Source organism: Narcine bancroftii, chromosome 6 (genome assembly GCF_036971445.1).
Source record: "Narcine bancroftii isolate sNarBan1 chromosome 6, sNarBan1.hap1, whole genome shotgun sequence".
Classification (NCBI taxonomy): Eukaryota; Metazoa; Chordata; class Chondrichthyes; order Torpediniformes; family Narcinidae; genus Narcine; species Narcine bancroftii.
In genome coordinates, this window is record NC_091474.1 from 62773236 (window position 1) to 62794625 (window position 21390).

Sequence of the window (21390 nt, forward strand, 5' to 3'; positions counted from 1 at the left end):
GCGCAAGGGGAAACTTCAAATTTGATCCATTAGCCTCTTTTAAACTGCAACACCTAGGTAGCCCTTCTGGGACCCAGGTTCCATTACTGAGGCACCTTTTAAATTGCAGAGGGATCTATCCATTGGGATCCCAGCCCCGCAATGACACATCACATACTTACTGGAAGTACCTCCGGATGTTTGGATGCTGGCTGCCCAGTGACGCACACGTGCTGAGGTCACCAGAATAAGCGGGTTGGCCATTTTCATTTTCAAATTGCCAGGTGGACATGACCAAGGTAAGTTTAACTGTTCCCCAACTACTTCCAAGGTAGGTGAGGGACCCGGTTGGATTCCAATGGGGTTGACCGGGTCAGATCTTTTCTAACTACTGCATAACTGGGGCACTAACCCAGTTAACTCCATTTTACATGGCAGTTTGAAATGGCCTATTGATTAATAGACTTTATTATTGATCCCTGTACCATTAAATTTACAAAAGTTAGATTTCTCGCCACTAACATTAGATTGGGTGGCTCACAATCCAGAAAACTTCATTAGTTGTTATAACATGAAAACACTTAGCAATTTCCAAATCTATGTCTTTTCGTTTCTTGGGATAAATGTTTTGGGGGGGGGGGTGGTGTTTGGTCTGAGGGGGACTTGTTACTCTCCCTCTTCGTAATTGTGGGCCAAATGTCGCACCTTAGAGGGTACCCATCTGCAACTACCGGCCTCACAGATCAAGAGCCCCCCCTGACAGGAGTTGAGGCGGGGCCCAGGATGCGTTTCATCAAGTCCGGCTTAAGGCAGAGACCGCGCCCGACACTCACGGAGGCCTCCGTGAACAGCACCCGGCTCACTCACCGAGTACAAGGACTCCATAGTCGGGCCCGCCATGCTGCTTCGGGCCATGTGGGACATCTACGGCTCCAAATACCTGCATCTGTCATCTGTCCCACAAACGAAGCCAGTGTCCCGCCAGGCCCATCTCCGCCCGCCAGCCACTCAACCAGCCAATCACCTTCGTCGACATAAACCCCGTCCAGCTGCCGCGTGTGTTCACCCCACCTTCCCCCGCCCGGCGTGGTGACGACAGAGGCTCCGCGCCTTCCCGACTTCTGACGCAGAGACGTTGACGCCGCTTGCGCGTGGGGTACCTGGACTCGAGCGGCGATGGACGAGTGTGATGGCGGCGAGGATGAGTGGCGGCTTCTCGACTCCATTTTCGGCCAGCTGTACCACTACGGTGAGCGAGAGGAGCTGTGGGCGCATAATTCGATCGGCTCAGAGGTGTTGGGGATGTGGCAGGTCGAGCGCGTTGCCAGGGGAGATAGGGGACGGAGGGCAGGAAGGGTTCCCGAGGGGCCTCGGGCGTGGGAGGCCTCCTCTGAGCATGCCTAGATTGAAAAGGGGCTGGGTGTGCGCGGCCGTGGAGGCGAATCCACAGACGCTCCGTGCCTCTGAAGGGACTCAACTTTCCGTAGTAGAGAGCACCAAGTTCCTGGGAGTTCACTTAACTAGTGACCTATGGTGGACACACACCACCTCCTCACTTGTCGGGAAGGTGCCAACAGTGACTGCACTTCTTGAGAAGACAAGGCTACGGCCACCAGCATGTCAATCTTCTATAGGGGCGCTGTCGAGAGTGTCCTGGCAGGCTGCATTGCAGTGTGGTACGGTTACTGCAGAGAAATGGATTGGAGTTAGATCTGCAGGACCTTAAGAGTGGCAGAGAGGATCATTGGAGTCTCTACACAACACCCCCACCATCGACATGATCTACTGGGATGTTGTCTAAAGAGGACACACAAAATCATTGAGGACCCCTTCTACCCTCCATCAGCTGCTCCTGTCAGGGAAGAAATACAGGAGTATCAGAGCCAGAACCATCAGACTGAGGAACAGCTTCTTCTCAGGATGTGATTATGGAATGAGGAGGGTGGAAGGGTCTGGGTGGCATTTAGCCTCCTTATGGCAGTGAGGATAGTGTTATTTACAGAGGAAACTTGGGACTATTTTATGCTGGAGCATGAATGCTGCAAGACTGTAAGAGCTGCATCACACTTGAGTGGTGAGCATGTTCAGTGTGACGGTGTACCAATACATGTCCAGTGACCTGATATGAGTAAAGATTTGTGCTTCTAAACTTACAAGCTTTTCTTAGTGTTTATTAAGATCTCTGATGGTACAACTGAGGACATAACATGGTGGCAACGGTGGGAAATCCACACCATATAGAAAAAAACATCCCTATAAACCAAAATAAACACAAAGAAAAGGAAACAAAGAAAAAGCACCATTACCTAATTACCAGGGCTGGAGAAGAAAATGGCCGCAACAGCAGCATTACTGTTAGTAATGGACTGTGAAGATGACAACATCGTAGAGGCTTTTAAAAAGTTCAAGCACAAGTGCAACCTGGCATTCAAAATTTTCCTCAAGGGAATCACACCCAGCGGAAAAGGTTAGTTACATCCTCCTTTGGACGAGGGAGCGAGAACTAGACCTGTTTAATAGCTGGGAGCTGGCTGAAGAGGAAGAAAATAACCCAGAAAGAATATTTGAAAAAAATTCCTATCATCTGGAACTGAATCCAACCATAGAATAAAGCGATGAGTTCCAGGGATTAAAACAAGAGCCTGATGAGTCAGTAGATAATTTCCTCACAAGGCTGAAGAACATTGCAACAAAATGCAAGTTCAAAGAAATGAGGAGAGAATAGTCGACCAACTAATCTGGGGAAGGGCAGAAAGCTCTCATAGGAAAAGACAGCTTGACACTAGCAGATGCCGTAGACACAGCTAGGGCCTTTGAGGCCACTAGGTGGCAAATGCAATCCCTCTCTCTGCAGCACAGAGATCGAAGGGTTGATGCTATAAAGCACACGCAGAGAAAGTCGCAAACATCCGAGAACTGCAGGAGGTGCAGCAGAATACACCCCTTCGATGATTGCAAGAAATGCCCCAAGTATGGTTCGAAGTGCAGGATCTGTGAGAAGGTCAGTTACTGGGAAAAGATGTGTAGGTCTGACACACAAAGAAAGAGAAACCAAGAATATAGAAGGAAAGTACACCACGTCGAGGGAAGTGACAGCAGTAACTCTGATTCACTGACGCTCGGCATCGAATCGATACTCCTTCATGAGATGTCCAAGAAAGGGAAGGGAGGAAAAAAAATGAATTGCACACCATAATTCAAGTGAAAAGAAAGATCAGAAACAAACCAACAATATTCAATTTGAAAATAAAGTTGGATACAGGATCACAAAGCAACGTCCTCCCGTTTGGACTGTACCGCCAGATGTTCCCTGAGCACATAAAGAATGGGTACCCGGGGAAGGCACATTAGAAGCCATAAATGTCACGCTCACAGCCTATGGTGGCCCCGTGAATAAACAACTAGGAAAAGTCCAAATAAAAGGCAAACATAAAGGAAAGAGCATCATATGCATATTCTTTGTGGTTGATGCCGACGGACCAGGAATCCTAGGTCTGAATAGTTGTCAGAAATTACAGCTAATCTCTATAAACAATGAGATCAGGGAGAAAAAAATGTCCAAGAGGATCAATAGCGACACCCTGCTTGAGCAATGCCCTCCAATCACAAATAAGGCTGAGCACATGGACATGTACCCTGAATGCTTTGATGACACAGTTGGGTGCTTTGGGAACTTTGATTACCACATTACTATAGACCCAAAATACAAACCAATAATCCATGCTCCATGGAAGATGCAAATAGAGCTGAAACAAAGGCTAAAGCAGGAGCTGGAAGAAATGGAAGAAAAACAATTAATAGCAAAAGTAGTAGAGCCAACTGGTTAAATTCTATAGTAGTAAAAGAAAAACTGAATGGCCACCTAAGAATATGTCTGGACCCTAAAGACTTAAACCAAGCAATCAAAAGAGGACACTATCCAATACCAATGCTGGAAGACATCACTTTTGAACTAGCGGGATCTAAAATCTTCAGTAAGCTAGATGCCAAGAATGGGTATTGGAATGTGGAGCTGGATGAAGAATCGACTCTGCTAACAACATTGAACACTCCATTCAGCTGGTACAAGTTCCTGCACCTACCTTTTGGCATAAAGGTGAGCAAAGACATCTTCCAGCAAAAGATAGATGAGACCTACAGGGGATGCAAAGCCGCTGTCTGCATCGCAGATGACACCCAGATCTTTGGCAGAGATGGGTAAACCCACAATCTCCACCTACATGAGGCCATGGAGAGAACAAGAGGGGCCGGCATCAAACTCAATGTAGACAAATGCATCATTAAGATGGAGGAGTGTCAGTTTTTTGGAACGGTGAACACACCTGAATAGGTCAGGCCAATCCCAGAGATGATAACAGCCATTGCTGAAATGGACCACCCAAAGGACATAAAGGAAATAAGAAACTTCCTCGGCCTGGTCCAATATATGAGTTCCTTCATTCCACACATGTCAGACCACACAGCCAACATCAGAGAGTTGCTGAAAGAGGATGTGGAGTTTCAGTGGTCATCATTGCATCAGCAAGATTTCGACAAGCTAATGGAAGTGGTCTGCAGAGAAGTAGAACTGAGCTACTATGACAGAAAAAAAAACTGTCACATTACAAGTAGATATTTCCACCAGAGGCCTCGGGGCAGCATTGATACAGGAAGGAGAACCGATAGCCTTTGTCTCAAAAGCCCTGAGAACAGCAGAGACCCAATATGCCAATATTGAAAGGGAGCTGTTGGCAGTCGTATATGATGTGAAAAATTCCTCAATGGGAGACAGTTTGTGGTAGAGAGTGATCATTGCCCGCTGGAACACATCCAGAAAAAGAACCTAAGCAAGGCAACAGCCATACTACAGAGGCTATTCCTCCAGCTCCAATGTTATGACTTTACCTTGAAGTATAGGCCAGGGAAGGAAATGGTGCTTGCAATGCTTTGTCACGTCTTTCCCCAAATGAAAAATACTAAATGAAAGACATGGAAATCAAGACACATCACTTCATCAGGGAAACCAATAACAAATTAAACCAGATTAAATAAGAAACCACAGAGGATGAAGAGCTGCAGTTGCTCTCACAACAGGTGATACAGGGATGGCCAGAGAGGATAAAACAGGTACAGCCTACAATACGTCAGAATTGGTCTATCAGGGATGACATATCCCTGGAGAATGGTGTACTGCTGGCAGGGTCTCGGCTGGTAATACCAGAGACAATGTAAAAAGAAATTCTCCAGAAAATACACCAAGGCCACATGGGAATGGAGAAATGCAAACTTAGAGCAAAGTTAGCAGTTTACTGGATAGGCATGTATAAGGACATTGAAAACATGGTGGCTACATGTCCGGCATGCCAGAAATACACAACAAAAGGAAGAGATGATACCTGCGGAAATACCCACCAGGTCATGGCATACAGTGGGAGCTGACCTGTTCACAGAAAACCAAGAATGGTATCTGATTGTGTCCTGCTACTACTCCAAATTCCCTTTCATCAGGAAAGCGAAGGACCTGAAAGCATCAACCATCACTGCTGCAGCATGTTTGCTCTTCACAGAACAGGGGATACCCAAACAAGTGATATGTGACAATGGGACCCAATCCACATCGCGAGAATTCAGAGAAATGGCTGCAGAATATGTGTTCACCGTCACTACATCATCACCACATTACCCCAAGAGCCATGGATTAATCGAGAGGCACGTATAGACAATTAAACGTACTCTCACAAAATGTCAAAAGACAAAGGAAGATCCCTATCTCGCCCTTTTGTCACTTGTGAGCAACACCCTTGAGGGCCGACATGAAATCCTCGGCAGAGTTTCTGAATGGCAGAAAGTACAAGACAACCCTGCCAAGCAAAATCCATCCACCAGACGACCAAGAGGAAACAAGAAGAAAGTTGACTGACATACAAGAGGAAAGTCGTCAACATTATAATGAACATGCACAAACACTATCTGAACTCTTCAGAGGGCAGCATGTTCAAGAGCTAGTGATTATATAAAAAAAACAAAAAAAAAAACTGGAGTCCAGCAAAGATTGTTAGAGAAGCTGAGACACCAAGGTCATACATACATCATTGAGACAGAAACTGGCAGGCAGCTGAGATGAAACAGGATCCACATTTGCCCAACACCAGATCTGACATGGAAAGTGCCAGAAGGACCAGCAGCTTCTAAAATTCCAACAACTTGTGAGGGAATGTGAGGAGAAACCCCAAACAACAACACCGTAACGACTGAACAGCAAGCAACAGGAGAACCGAGGAGGCAAACAACTGTACTAACACCACCAAACCAGACGCAACAAGGTCTACGAGGTGGAGAAGCAACATCCTACCACCAGTACAATTCCGCTGAAATAAATATAGGACTGCAATTGTGTAATTGGAATAATTAATTCTTAAGGGCAAGTGCAGGTAAAGAAGCAGTAACAATTTATTTTTAAGAAATTTTAAACCTTAATAAATATTATAATCTTTAATAAAAAATTTTAAGAAGGAGGGATGTTATATACAGAGGAAATTTGGGACTATTTTATGCTGGAGCATGATCACTGCAAGACTGTAAGAGCCACATGACACTTGAGTGGTGAGCATGTTCAATGTGATGGTGTACCAATACATGACCAGTAACCTGATGTGTAAAGATTTGTGCTTACAAGCTTTTCTTAGTGTTTATTAAGACCTCCGATGGTGCAACCGAGAACATAACAGATAGCTGTTGCAGGAAGGAACATTCAAGTAACTTGTAACCAGGATTTCATGATCACTGTGGACAGGGTGAAGATGCTTGGTGAACTGTTCACCTTGTCTGTGTTTGGCCTTGCTGATGTCAAAGGGGCCACATTGAGAGTTCTGAATGTAGTTGATTAAAGGTGGGGGGAGGAAGTGGTCATCGGTATGTGTCACATGGTTGCTTGTACAGTCTTCTCGATGGGATGTTAGTTTTATGCACGTCTGACAGTACACACTCCATCAATAGTCATGGAGAGATACAGCATGGAAAAAGGCCCTTGGGTGGGAGGAGTCACGTGATGGAGTAGTGGCCGGTAGGGGAATTCCAGCCCTCTCTAGAAAAGTAAAAAAAAGATAGAGAAAAAACAGTCACTAACACAAAAACCATTACAAAGTGCAAGTGTGGAGAAAATGGCAGCAAAGAAAGAAAAACCAAAAACAACGGGAAGAAGGAAGGACGTCGGAAGAGGAAGGTGAAGGCCTTACCAGTATGAGGAAGACAGCCGTGGAGAGAGAAGCCCACTCCCTGAGGTCAGTGGAAACCCCGAACTCAGGTCTACAAAGATGGCTCACGGAGCCAAACAAAAGAACGCAACTGCGCATGCGCGAATCCTCGCGCATGCGCGAAGCACAAGACAAAAATAACACTGACGGGAGGGGGGACCAGCTGAAGAGTAAAATCTCCACAGCTGAAACAGACAAGTATAACACGACAGTAAGACTCTCAACAGGAAAACAGAAAATAACGGGAACAAGAAGGAAGAGAATAAAAATAGAAAATCAAAGAAACAACAGATGACCAACCCAGAGGAATAAGACCATCACCAAGACACTTTTAATAAAAATAAGAAGAACAAAAATACCCAACAAAATAAAATAAACAACCCAACAAGAAAATCAGAAGAGACAGAGGTAAAAGACACAGATCTTGGACTCAGAAGAAGAGGAGGAAGAACGCAGAGAAATGGAAGATGAAGGGAAGGGCAAGTACATGGATATATTTTTTTTAAAGAATATATGGAAACAGTAAAAGAATGGCAGACACAAGAATTCAGTGAAATAAAAAGAAGAATAAAAAGTACAGAAGAAAAAGTGAATAGATTAGAGATGATCATGACAGAAATAGGAAAAAGAGTAGACAATGTGGAAGAACGAGAAACAGCCATAGAAATGGAGGTAGATGACTTAAATAAATTAGAAGAATCTGATAAAAAAGTTAAAGAAACACAGGAGCTGTTAGCTCAGAAGATAGATATAATGGAAAATTATAATAGCAGAAACAATATAAAGATAGTGGGCCTTAAGGAAGATGAAGAAGGCAAAAATATGAAAGAATTTATAAAAGAATGGATCCCCAGGGTCCTAGGAAGGCCAGAATTACAGGAAGAAATGGAAATAGAAAGGGCACACAGAACATTAGCCCGTAAACCACAACAAAAACCAAGATACATTCTAGTAAAATTCCTAAGATATACTACAAGAGAAAATATATTGGAGAAGGCAATGAACCACTGGAATACAAGGGTCAAAATTTTTTTTTCTATCCAGATATAAGTTTTGAACTCCTGAAGAAGAGGAAGGAGTTTAATGCAGCAAAAACGACCCTATGGAAAAAAGGTTCTAAATTTTTGTTGAAATACCCAGCGGTACTTAAAATAGTTATTCCGGGACAGCAAAGCAAACTATTCTCGGATCCGGAAAAAGTATGAAAATTTGCAGAACAACTACAAAACAGACAGAGATATGAAGCGATGTAACAAGAACAAAAATGACAACAAACTCTCTCTATAAATATATATATATATATATATATATATTTATAGTGTGAAAAATAAAAAAAAATTAAAAAAAAAAGAAAAAGGCCCTTGGGATCCCTGACCATCATCCACCAATTTACACTAATCCTATTATAATGAATGTGGTGGAAATGCCCAGCAGATCAAGTTATATTAGTGGGGAAATAAAGTTGATGTTTCATTTGCATTTCTATTCATCCCATTTTCCCTACTCAACTCCATAGATTTTATCATGTACTGGCACCATTTTACAGTGGCCTTTTACCCTACTCTCCTGCATGTAAGAGAAAATGGGAGCACCTAAAGATAACCAACTGGTCACAGGGAGACTTGCACACAGATAACTCCTGTGGATGGGATTGCTCTGGGTTTCTATAGTATATGCTCTACTGTACTGCTGTGTCATAGTGGAGTAAAACAGGAATGAACAACCTGCAGAGCTGAGAGAGGGGATATCAGTGATTTGTTACCTATCTATTGGCTCATTGTGATGGAGAGAGTGCAGTGAAAGCACATCAGATTGATTCTTGGGCTAAGGGATTTGTCCTGTTAGAAGAGATTAGACTGGACCCATGCTTTCTAGAGTTTAGTTAATGAGAGGTAATCTCATTAGACATGAAATTCTCACAGGGTTTGATAGGGTAAATGTGGACTCTATTCCCCCACTTTAAGATGTTTGGAACTAAGAGCACAATTTCAAAATACTGTTAGCCAATCAAAGCAGAGATGAGAAAAAAGTTGTTGTCCCAAAGGTATGACTTTGGAATTTTTGAGCAAATCTGTAAAGATTTTTTAGCTATTAAGGAAATTAAAGGAAATGGGTCAGAGCAGAACTGGAAAGGTTAGTGAATGTTAAAGTTTGTGAAAGGAGCTGAATGGCTTACTCTTGTTTGTCTTATGATATAGCTTGTCCATCTTGAACACAACCTCAGGAAACCTAAAATGCATTGTGACCGATGTTTAAAGTTTGGAGAGACGAGGGACTACAAGCTGGAATTTGTAGCTAAAAACAAGTTGCTGGTGGAACTCAATGATTCAGACAGAATCTGTGGAGGGTTTCGGGTTGAGACTGATTAAAGTTTGTTGTTCATCACTATGCAGCTATTTTCCTCTGTTTCCTTTATTGATTTATTTTTCTTTGACTATTACAGAGGAACCTGTGGTGGGTGGTAAAAATGAAGCGAAACCTGAAGTAGAAGAAAGAACAAGCAAACTAAAGGAAAAGGAAGAAAAATGGGTTTGCTCAGAGACTCAGCCTGTGCCTTGCACCATCACAGTGCCTACATCAAATGACTTTCAGAAAAAGAAAACCGTAATTACTTCTGGTGACACTCCAAAGTGTCTTATCAGACTGCGCACAGAGCTTCTCAGTCCAGAAGATGACCAGATAGTGTCAACAAAGGCAGAGGGAAGGAAAGAGCCAAATGATCAGATAACAACTGTCAGCCAAAAGAAACCAGTGGAAATTGTAAGCTTTACAGCTGATCGCAAGAAAAGAAAGCTCCCACCAGCAACAGGCATGCTTAGTGAAGTAGGTTTCATTTTGCATCTGTTTTCACCAAGGATGATATAGGTTATGATCAGATAAGGGGTAGGGGTCAAGCAGTATCTAGGGACTTGGTGAAATTACCGAAGGTAACAGAGAATCTGATGGATATTAAGATCCAGAAAGCAGGTGGTTGTGAGCAAATCGTTAGAATAATAAGTCCCCTGGGCCTGATGGGCTGCATCCCAGGATGCTTAGAAAGGTTGCTCTGGAAATTGTGGAAGCACTGGTTGACATTTTCCATAGTTCTTTAGATTCGGGGTAAGTGCCTGCAGACGGGAGAATGGCTGATGTAGTACCACTTTTTAAGGGGGGGGGGAGAGAGAGAATATGGGAAATTGTAGACCAGTCAGCCTGACATTCGGTGGTGGAGAAGATATTGGAATCCATCATTAAAGGAAAAATAGCAGAAGATTTAGGCAGGAATAATAATATCGGTGCTAGTCAGCATGGGTTCCTTAAAGGAAAATTTTGCTTGACGAATCTCCTGGAATTTTTTGAGGATTTTTGTGTTCAAGACTCTGACCAGTGAAGGCAAGCATACCATTCACCTTTCCTGCCCTATCTACTTTCATGGCCTTTCATGAGCCTTGGACTGAGGCCCCAATGTGGTAACATTTTTTTAAAAAGTGACAAAAATCTGAAGTCCATGTTCTTCCGGTAGGAGAAGATTCTTGAATAACATTTATTTATCCCACAGCCTTGTTGGCAACTGGTTCTATCAGGATTACTGGTATATTGAAAGTGGTTGATTTTGCGTTTCTGAAATCTATAGATATCTTCTATATACTCCCTATACTCCTTTATGTACTCCACAGACCTATTTTTCTCCTAGCTTCTTGTTTTCCTCCATATTTCTAGTAGATTACTTCTGGCAGAAGAAATTGTATCTTGATTTCAAAACCGTAGTACATGTTGAGTATCCCTTACCTGAAACGATCCAGAATCCAAAACTTTTTTTGTCCGTGGACCCATAATAGAGTTCAGAAATCCCGATTTGGAGAAAGGGACATCGCAGACGTAAGTCGTGTATTATTGAGTATAGATGCATATGTAAATATTTGTATTCGAACCATAGAAAACAGCAGCACAGAAAACAGGCTATTCGGCCCTTCTAGTCTGTGCTGAAACATCATTCATCTAGTCCATAATCCTCCAGAGCACTCCTATCTATCCAGTTTAACCTTAAAACTTAAGAGTGAGCCTGCATTTGCCACGTTAGATGGCAACTTGTTCCAAACTCCCACCACTCTCTGAAGTTCTCCCTAAACCTTTCATCCTAAAGCCAATCTAAGTGGAAAGAGCATTTTCTCTCTATATTCCTCTCATAACTTTGTAAACATCTATCAAATCTCCCCTCATTCTTCTTCGTTTTGAGGAATAATGTCCCAATCTTTCCCTGTAACTCAACGCCGAGAGCTGCGCCACCGAAGCCTCACACAATGCCGAGCCGCCGAAGCCTCACGCAATGCCGAGCCGCCGAAGCCTCACGCAATGCCGAGCCGCCGAGGGCCTCACGCAATGCCGAGCCGCCGAGGGCCTCACGCAATGCCGAGCCGCCGAGGGCCTCACGCAATGCCGAGCCGCCGAGGGCCTCACGCAATGCCGAGCCGCCGAGGGCCTCACGCAATGCCGAGCCGCCGAGGGCCTCACGCAATGCCGAGCCGCCGAGGGCCTCACGCAATGCCGAGCCGCCGAGGGCCTCACGCAATGCCGAGCCGCCGAGGGCCTCACGCAATGCCGAGCCGCCGAGGGCCTCACGCAATGCCGAGCCGCCGAGGGCCTCACGCAATGCCGAGCCGCCGAGGGCCTCACGCAATGCCGAGCCGCCGAGGGCCTCACGCAATGCCGAGCCGCCGAGGGCCTCACGCAATGCCGAGCCGCCGAGGGCCTCACGCAATGCCGAGCCGCCGAGGGCCTCACGCAATGCCGAGCCGCCGAGGGCCTCACGCAATGCCGAGCCGCCGAGGGCCTCACGCAATGCCGAGCCGCCGAGGGCCTCACGCAATGCCGAGCCGCCGAGGGCCTCACGCAATGCCGAGCCGCCGAGGGCCTCACGCAATGCCGAGCCGCCGAGGGCCTCACGCAATGCCGAGCCGCCGAGGGCCTCACGCAATGCCGAGCCGCCGAGGGCCTCACGCAATGCCGAGCCGCCGAGGGCCTCACGCAATGCCGAGCCGCCGAGGGCCTCACGCAATGCCGAGCCGCCGAGGGCCTCACGCAATGCCGAGCCGCCGAGGGCCTCACGCAATGCCGAGCCGCCGAGGGCCTCACGCAATGCCGAGCCGCCGAGGGCCTCACGCAATGCCGAGCCGCCGAGGGCCTCACGCAATGCCGAGCCGCCGAGGGCCTCACGCAATGCCGAGCCGCCGAGGGCCTCACGCAATGCCGAGCCGCCGAGGGCCTCACGCAATGCCGAGCCGCCGAGGGCCTCACGCAATGCCGAGCCGCCGAGGGCCTCACGCAATGCCGAGCCGCCGAGGGCCTCACGCAATGCCGAGCCGCCGAGGGCCTCACGCAATGCCGAGCCGCCGAGGGCCTCACGCAATGCCGAGCCGCCGAGGGCCTCACGCAATGCCGAGCCGCCGAGGGCCTCACGCAATGCCGAGCCGCCGAGGGCCTCACGCAATGCCGAGCCGCCGAGGGCCTCACGCAATGCCGAGCCGCCGAGGGCCTCACGCAATGCCGAGCCGCCGAGGGCCTCACGCAATGCCGAGCCGCCGAGGGCCTCACGCAATGCCGAGCCGCCGAGGGCCTCACGCAATGCCGAGCCGCCGAGGGCCTCACGCAATGCCGAGCCGCCGAGGGCCTCACGCAATGCCGAGCCGCCGAGGGCCTCACGCAATGCCGAGCCGCCGAGGGCCTCACGCAATGCCGAGCCGCCGAGGGCCTCACGCAATGCCGAGCCGCCGAGGGCCTCACGCAATGCCGAGCCGCCGAGGGCCTCACGCAATGCCGAGCCGCCGAGGGCCTCACGCAATGCCGAGCCGCCGAGGGCCTCACGCAATGCCGAGCCGCCGAGGGCCTCACGCAATGCCGAGCCGCCGAGGGCCTCACGCAATGCCGAGCCGCCGAGGGCCTCACGCAATGCCGAGCCGCCGAGGGCCTCACGCAATGCCGAGCCGCCGAGGGCCTCACGCAATGCCGAGCCGCCGAGGGCCTCACGCAATGCCGAGCCGCCGAGGGCCTCACGCAATGCCGAGCCGCCGAGGGCCTCACGCAATGCCGAGCCGCCGAGGGCCTCACGCAATGCCGAGCCGCCGAGGGCCTCACGCAATGCCGAGCCGCCGAGGGCCTCACGCAATGCCGAGCCGCCGAGGGCCTCACGCAATGCCGAGCCGCCGAGGGCCTCACGCAATGCCGAGCCGCCGAGGGCCTCACGCAATGCCGAGCCGCCGAGGGCCTCACGCAATGCCGAGCCGCCGAGGGCCTCACGCAATGCCGAGCCGCCGAGGGCCTCACGCAATGCCGAGCCGCCGAGGGCCTCACGCAATGCCGAGCCGCCGAGGGCCTCACCACCAATTGTAATGTGAATATATGTATCTTTAAGTTTGAGTGAATTAGTGCATTTTTAAAAATGATATTTCAAAATCCGAAACACTTCTGGTCCTGTGCAGATTGGATAAGATGTACTTGGCCTGTAATGAAAAGTTCCTTACAAATGGGTTTAAAAGTTGATGCTATCACTTAAAAAATTTTTACGTTCTTACTACTCTTCCAATTTCTTATGTTCAGGTGACAGAATCTGCTGAGCAGGACAACGATAAACAAAGTGAGTTTAACTTGGAGAGGGTAAGTCTTGTATTCATTTTGTTTTGGGATAAATACTCAATCAGTTTTCTGTGCAAAGCAGAGAAAAGCCTCCAATTTCTACAGGGTCTCATGAAGGTCAGAGAGATTGGATATGTTTGAAAGGGTGACATTTTGTAGCAGGGAGGAGGGGAGTGTAATTGTGTCGCACTATAGGTCAATATGTGTTGTATTATGGGAGAAAATGCACATCTTCCAGATGGATGGTTATTAAAGCCTGAGCCAAAACTTCCATTTTATTTTGGGTCCCGCAAACTGCTTGCTGGGCCCAACCAAGAAGGGTTGCCATAGTTGTAACCATTACTGAAATCTGGCTTGAGGAAGGACAGGATTGGATGATGCAGGTACCTTGGTATAGCTGTTTTTTATTTTTAAAAAAAAAAGGAAGGGGGGAGTGGCATTTTTACTTAAGGATAGTATCACAACTGCACAGAAGGACAGAAGGAGGACACTGAGACCACTGAGTCAGTATAGGTGGAAATCAGAAATAGGAATGCAGCAATCACTGTGCTGGGAGTAGTCTATAGGCCCCCAAATAGTTTCCCAGACATTGAGAAATAGATAAATAGATTTTAGAATGGTGTAGGAAATACAGGATTGTAGTCGTGGGTGATTTTAACTTCCCTAATATTGACTGGGATCTCCTGACTGCAAAGGGGGGAGATGGGGCTGAATTTGTTAGGTGTGTTCAAGGATTCTTGACACAATATGTAGGCAAGCTGACGAAAGGAGAGGCCATACCGGATCTGGAGCTGGGTAATTTAACCGGGTCAAGTGGAAGACCTCTTGGTGGGGGTGTACTTTGGTGAAAGTGATCACAGTTCCCTTAGCTTTAGTATAGCTATGGAAAAAGATGAACTCAGGCTAAATAGGAGAGCGATTAACTAGGGAAGAGCTAATTATGAAAGGATTAGGCAGGAACTAAGGAATATTAATTGAAAAATGTTCAGGGGGGGAGCACAGAAGTAATGTGGAGAAAGTTAAGGGACCATTTGAGCTGGGTCTATGACAGGTTTGTCCATCTAGGACAAGGAAAAAATGGTAGGAAAAGGGAACCGTGAATGACGAAACAGGTAAGGCGACTTGTAGAGAGGAAGAAGCAACCCTATGATACATATAGGGCTCATGAGAAATATATAAAAGCCAGGAAGGAGCTTTAAAAGGAAATTAAGAGAGCTCGAAGGGGGCATGAAAAGGTCTTGGCAGGTAGGATTAAGGATAACCCCAAGGCATTCTATATGTTAAAAAGAAAATGATGAAAGTGAAGATAGGGCCACTAATAGATTAAAAAAGGCAACATGCCTAGAAGCAGAGGAGGTAGGGGAGGTCCTGAATGAAGACTTTGTGTCAGTATTTACAAAAGAAAAGGACCTTGATCAGGATGAAGTTGAAACAGAGCAGGTCTATGTGCTGGACAATATGGTGATTATGGAAGAGGAACTTGTCAAGATTGATAAGTTCCTGGGGCCAAATGAGATGTACCCTAGGTTACTGTGGGAGGTAAGAGAAGAAATTTCAGGAGCATGTGCTGTGGTCTTTGAGTCCTCTTTGACTACGGGGAAGTTGCTAGAGGATTGGGGAATGGCAAAGGTAGTCCCCTTGTTTAAAAAAGGTAATAGGGAGAACCCTGGGAATTATTAGACCGATGAGCTTCATGCCAGTGGTGTGTAAACTATTGGAAAGGATTCTTAAGGATGTGATCTACCAGGATTTGGAGAGGTATAATTTACTCCAGTATAGTCAGCATGGCTTTGTAAAGGGAAAGTCGTGCCTCACAAGCCTAATTGAGTTCTTTGAGGAAGTGACAAAAGAAATTTCTGAGGCTTGGGTGGTAGATGTGGTCCATGTGGATTTCATTAAAGTGCTTGATAAGGTCCCCCACGAGAGGCTCATCCGGAAGGTTAAGAGGCATGGGATCAGTGAAACCTTGGCTGTCTGGATAAAAAAAATTGGCTTGCAGGAAGAAGACAGAGAGTAGTGGTGGAAGGGAGGTACTTTGGATGGAGGATAGTGACTAGTGGAGAGCCACAGGGATCAGTTCTCAGTCCCTTGTTCTTCGTAAGTTTCCAAATGACATGAAGATTGGAGGAATTGTAGATAGAGCTGGAGGTTGCAAGAGGGCCTGGACAGGATGCAGTGTTGGGCAGAAAAATGGCAAATGGAGTTCAATCCGGATAAGTGTGAGATGATGCATTTTGGCAGGACAAATTGAAAAGCCGGTTAATTAAGAGCGTGGATGAATAGGAGAATCTTGGGGCTCATGTCCATGCGTCCCTCGAGGTAGTTGCTCAGGTTGATAGGATAGTTAAAATAAGCCTATGGGATTCTGGGCTTCATTAATAGGGGGATTGTGTAGAGAAGTCATGTTGCAGGTTTACAAGTCTCTGGTGAGACCACATTTAGAGTATTGTGTCCAGTTTTGATCACCTCATTATAGGAAGGATGTGGAAAGGGTGCAGAGGAGATTTACCAGGATCTTGCCTGGATTGGAGGGCATGTCTTATGAGGCAAGGTTGGCAAAGCTGGCGTTTTTCTCTTTGGAGTGTAGAAGGATGAGAGGGGACTACAAAATTATGAGAGGCATAGATAGGTTGGACAGCTAATAGCTGTTTCCTAGAGGGGAAATAACAACCACTAGAGGACAAGTGAATAAGATTAAGGGAGGGAAGTATAGAGGAGACATTAGGCTAAGTTTTTTTTTACATAGAGTTGTTGAGGCCTGGAATGCCTTACCAGGAGTGGTGGTAGAGGCTGAAATACACTGAAACTTCGTTAGAACGCAATTCGTTAATCTGCGGAATCACTTATAGTGCGGGTGTTTGTGGACAACAAAAGCCACTTTCAGGTGGAATTGCCTGGAGAATGTGGCTCTGGAACTGGCTGTTGTCTACAAGGGACTTTCAGGTGGCAGAGCTGAAGGCAGTGTTCTGCACCTGAAAGATCTGCAGCGGGGAGAGATGCCGTGGAGTAAACGCCGGCTCCTGAGTCAGGGCAGGGGCAGCTGTCTGACAGTCACCCTCCCCACTGCCTGACAGACCCCAGCGCGGGACGTCAGGGCTGGGGCGGCCAGCACTCCAGCCCCTTAGTCCCCCGCCGGGGGGCTGTCAGGCAGCGGGGAGGGGGGCTGTCAGGCGCAGGGAGTAGGGCCACCAGCTGTCATCAGCCCGCCCTCTGCTAGGCACCTGAAAGCCCTTGCTGCTTTCAGGTGCCAAGGGGGAGTGCTTGGAAGCGGAGAATATACCTCCCCGAGGTTGGTTGAGTAAGTACACTTCGGGGATGGGTTTTACGCTTTCAGGTGGCCTCCAACAGCTACATTTGGGTATTTTAGGCGGCTTTACATTCGGGTATGCTGGCCATCTGAAAGTGGCTAAACTTTGCAAATTTCTATAAAATAAGTTGATTAAAATTCAGAATCCCAATATTTAAAAGAATGCACTTGCTTTCTTTCATTGAAATTGTTAGTTATAGATAGCGGATCCTTTGAAAACTGGTAATATTTGGGTTTGATTATCCATGGGCACTCTGACATATATGCCTCTGTTCCGCGACTCGGCTGTAACGCGGTATGAAATATTGGACCCCAACTTCCGCGTTCTAATGAGGTCTTACTGTATTAGGGGCCTTTAAAAGACCATTGGGTAGGCACATGGATGAAAGGAAAGTATAGAATTTTAGGGTAAGGAGGGTTAGCACTTGCATATGGTTCAGCACAACATGGATGGCCGAAGGGTCTGTACAATGCTGTTATCTTTTAATGTTTTAATGTTTAAAGGCCATGTGAGAAACGTTTTTGCACTGAATCATTCCCTCTTGCTGCATCTATAAAACATACATGTCTAGTATTTCAAGGTTGAAGGCATGGAAATCTGTAGTTTGGTGGATGTAATGGAGAATCGCTTTTTTTTCCCAACATTTTATTTACCTTTTGCATCAATACAGAACATTAATTCAATGAAATAATAGCTTGCAACAAACAATACAAAATGATGCAATTTTTTTTCTAAAAAAGAGCACCTAAATTTATATATTACTAGCATTTACTGTATTTATTAACTATTTTTCACAATTATTAACTGAGAGGAGTGGGTAAATTGGAGCATGTGGGTGGACTTTTGTTCACAAAATCCATATATGCCTCCCAAATTTTATAAAAACTCTCAACTTGATTTCTTAGACTGTAAGTAATTTTTTCTAAAGGTATACAATTGTGCATTTCAATATGCCATTTCTATTTTTTCATGATTCTGTTTTCCACGTTATTGCTACACATTTCTTTGCTGTTGCTATACTCAAATTTTTTTTGATATTTATCCAATTTCAATTTCGTATCTGCTTCATATATATTTCCAAGTAAAAATATTCTCGAGTTTTTTTTTGTATCTTTATCTTCATAATTTGTCTTAATAATACACTCAAATCCTTCCAGAATTCTGCAGTGGAGAATTGATGACCAGACATGCTCTGCAGAAGCTTGCATTGCACTGGTAGATTGTTACCCCATGAAACAGTGTAACTAGAAATGGTGTGTCTCGACATGACAGCTGTTATTAATGCCAAGTACACGTTGGTGCAATATAATTTCTTGTATCAACTGTACCTCAACAAAACAAATTACATAAATCATAAATCTCTGAAATGTGCTTTAGGTGTGGTGTGGAGATTGGAACTTTTATCCATTCAATCTGGCTGTGCATGAGATCCTTGGGGGACATTCTGGAAAAAAAATTACAAAAGTGGATTTTCCACAGGATCCAGAATTGTACCTTCTGGGTAGCATTATGGATGTATTTTAAACTGTCCGAGTACCAAATTCAGTTTATGAAGGTTGCCTTGGCTATAGTCAGGTAATGTATAGTTGTCATGTGGAAGTCTGACTCCCAACTAAATATTACACAATAGAATACGGAAATGCAGGGTTGTATTCCTGGAGAAAATCATGTACGATTTAAGGAGGAAATATCACTTAGTCGTTAAGAATGTGGCAACCTTATCTGAAACTCATAGGTACACATATAATTTCACCCCTTCGGAATAAAGGAAATGAAGTAATGCATCCCAGAAGGGAAATGATTGTGATCAAAGAAGTGGAATGTGGTCCTCTTGTTTTTTGTCCCTTACCCCCTTTTTATTTAAGTGCCTGGGGTTTTGTTTCACTTTTATTCTTTAGTTTTTCACAAGGGGTTATTGACCTTCACTGGGATTTGTTTTTGTACTTGTATGGATTTACATAACATTATTCTTGGTTATATTGGGGCATGGGGTGGGGGGGGCGGGGAAAACAGACACTGTATGTTATACATAACTGTTGAAAGAAAGTCTATTGTCTGAATTCATCTGAGTTTTTGAAAATCAAAAATAAAATACTTTTTAAAAAAAAAGAAAGGGCAGGTCTCATTCTTGATGCCTTTTGCTTTACAGGCCCGCATGGAAGTGCATAAATTTGGTATCACAGGATACAAAAAAGAAGAACAAAGAATTATGGAACAACAGAGAGCTATTGCGCTTGGTGCTAAGGTAGGCAGGTCGTATTGGATTGCTCTTTGTGTATGCATAATTGTTTGATCTACTGTAGCTTGTATTGCCTCCTTTCTACTTGAGATTGTGCAATATATTGATCTGTGTTTCTATTATATCTTTTCTAAGCTTCTGAGTGTAATATGGTTGAGTTGTCCAAACCATTACTCTGACTGTCAAGTCAAGTTTAGGAAACTCAATACCATTTCCATTTTGTTGGTTAGAAATCCTGGGGGACTTCTAGTTGACTGTGACATGAAGTAGCTGCTTCAGTCACTTGCTCCTATGTAATCCATATTCTTTTTCTCCCCTCCTTTTCTTTCACACTTTCAGAGTATGTCGATTTCATATTTATATTTTTTATCCTATGTTAAAATGGATACAAAGAGCACTAAGGTTGGAAAAAAACAAAAAGAAACAAGAAACACTGGCTTGCCCACCCTTCTGAAAACTTTTCTGAAGCACTTTTCTAGATTAAAAAGAGAATAGGACAGTAGGGAGGCAGGGAATTACAACAGGGAGAGAAATAAATAGTGAAGAGTTACTCAATAACAACAGAAAGAAAAAGCAGGTGAGCAAGCAGGAGAAAGGGCTGTACAAAAAGAATACGGAACAAACAAATTTGCTATCGGGTTTAAGGGAACGATATTTAAATGCATGTAGCAGTAGAAACAAAGTGGATGGCCTGGTTGCTCAGATTCAACTGAAAAGTATCACATTGTAGCCATTACTGAAACATAGCTCAATGAGGCATCTGATTGGGAGCTCAATATCCAAGGTTACACAGTCTATAGGAAAGATAGGCAAGTGGGTAGAGGAAGAGGAGTGGCTCTGAGGATAAAAAATGACATTAAATCAATAGAAAGTAAGAGACATAGGGTCAAAAGGGATAGAATCGTTATGGGTTGAATTAAGAAGTGTCAAGGGTAAAAAGACCATATTATCAGTTATATACAGGCTCCCAAAACAGTAGCCGGGAAGTGGATAATGAGTTACAGCAGGAAAAACAGATGGCATGCCACAAGGATAATATCAAAAGAATTATGGGGGATTTTAACATGGCAGGGGATTGGGAAAGAGAGAAGTCAGGAGAGAGAGTTTGTAGAAAACCTAAGAGATAGCTTATTTGAACAACTTGTTGAGAAGCCCACCTAGGGGGTCTGCAGTTCTGGATTGGGTCATATGCAAGAAACCTGAGGTCGTTGGGGAGTTAAAGGTCATAGAACCTCTAGGAAGCAGTGATCATAACATGGTTGAATTTAATTTAAAATTTGAAAAGGAAAAAAAAAATTTATCAGATGTATCAATTTTTCTGTGGAATAAAGGAAATTACAGTGGTATAAGAAAGGAACTGGCTCAAGTAAACTGGGAAAGCAAACTTACTGGAGGATCAGAGCAGGACTGGAAGATATTTTTGCAAGTAATAAAAGGCACGCAGGATAGATATATTCCAAGGAAAAATAATTTGTCCAAGGAAAGATGGTACCATTGTGGCTAACAAAAGTGGTGAAGGCTAAGATAAAAGCAAAGGAAAGGGCATACAAGGAAGTTAAAATCAATGGGAAATCAGAGATCTGGGATTTGTTTCGACTATTACAGAAAGAGACAAAGAAAGTCATTCGGAATGAAAATGAAAAGGTTATGGATATTAGCTAACAATATTAAAAACGATACTAAGAGCTTTTTCAAATATAAGAAAAGAGAGACACATGTTGACATAGGACTGATAGAAAATGATGCTGGGGAAATTGTAATGGGTTATAAAGAGATGGCAGAGGAACTTAATCAATATTTTGCATCTGTCTTCACTGTGGAAGACATTAGTAATATCCTGGACAGTCAGGCTTCAGGGAGTAGAGTTAAATTCAGTTAGGGTTACTAGAGAAATTGTGCTAGGCAAACTAAACAGATTAAAGATTGATAAATCTCTCAGGCCAGATGAGGTGCATCCACAGGATTTGAAAGGTGACTTTGGAGATTGTACATCCATTGGCAATGATCTTCCAGAAATCGATAC

At 45.1% G+C, this 21390-nt stretch overlaps 2 protein-coding genes across 7 annotated transcripts in view; one reads left to right on the forward strand and one right to left on the reverse strand.

Annotated features, from left to right (window-relative positions):
- Positions 1-1220, reverse strand: part of gnpat (glyceronephosphate O-acyltransferase) — a 58372-nt gene extending 57152 nt beyond the window's left edge. For 3 of the 5 annotated variants that reach the window (XM_069885082.1, XM_069885083.1, XM_069885084.1), the window contains exon 1: positions 847-1220. In XM_069885082.1, the coding sequence (XP_069741183.1) occupies positions 847-1205 (359 nt within the window). In that variant the 5' untranslated portion in view covers positions 1206-1220. The remainder of the gene's footprint in view (positions 1-846) is intronic. The other 2 variants (XM_069885088.1, XM_069885086.1) reach the window with 1 other exon arrangement.
- Positions 1106-21390, forward strand: part of fsaf1 (40S small subunit processome assembly factor 1) — a 35816-nt gene continuing 15531 nt past the window's right edge. Inside the window, exons 1-4 of one of the 2 annotated variants that reach the window (XM_069885093.1) lie at positions 1106-1228; positions 9655-9971; positions 13785-13841; positions 19278-19373. In XM_069885093.1, the coding sequence (XP_069741194.1) occupies positions 1156-1228; positions 9655-9971; positions 13785-13841; positions 19278-19373 (543 nt within the window). In that variant the 5' untranslated portion in view covers positions 1106-1155. Of the gene's footprint in view, positions 1229-9654; positions 10035-13784; positions 13842-19277; positions 19374-21390 lie in introns of both variants that reach the window. The other variant, XM_069885092.1, reaches the window with a different exon arrangement.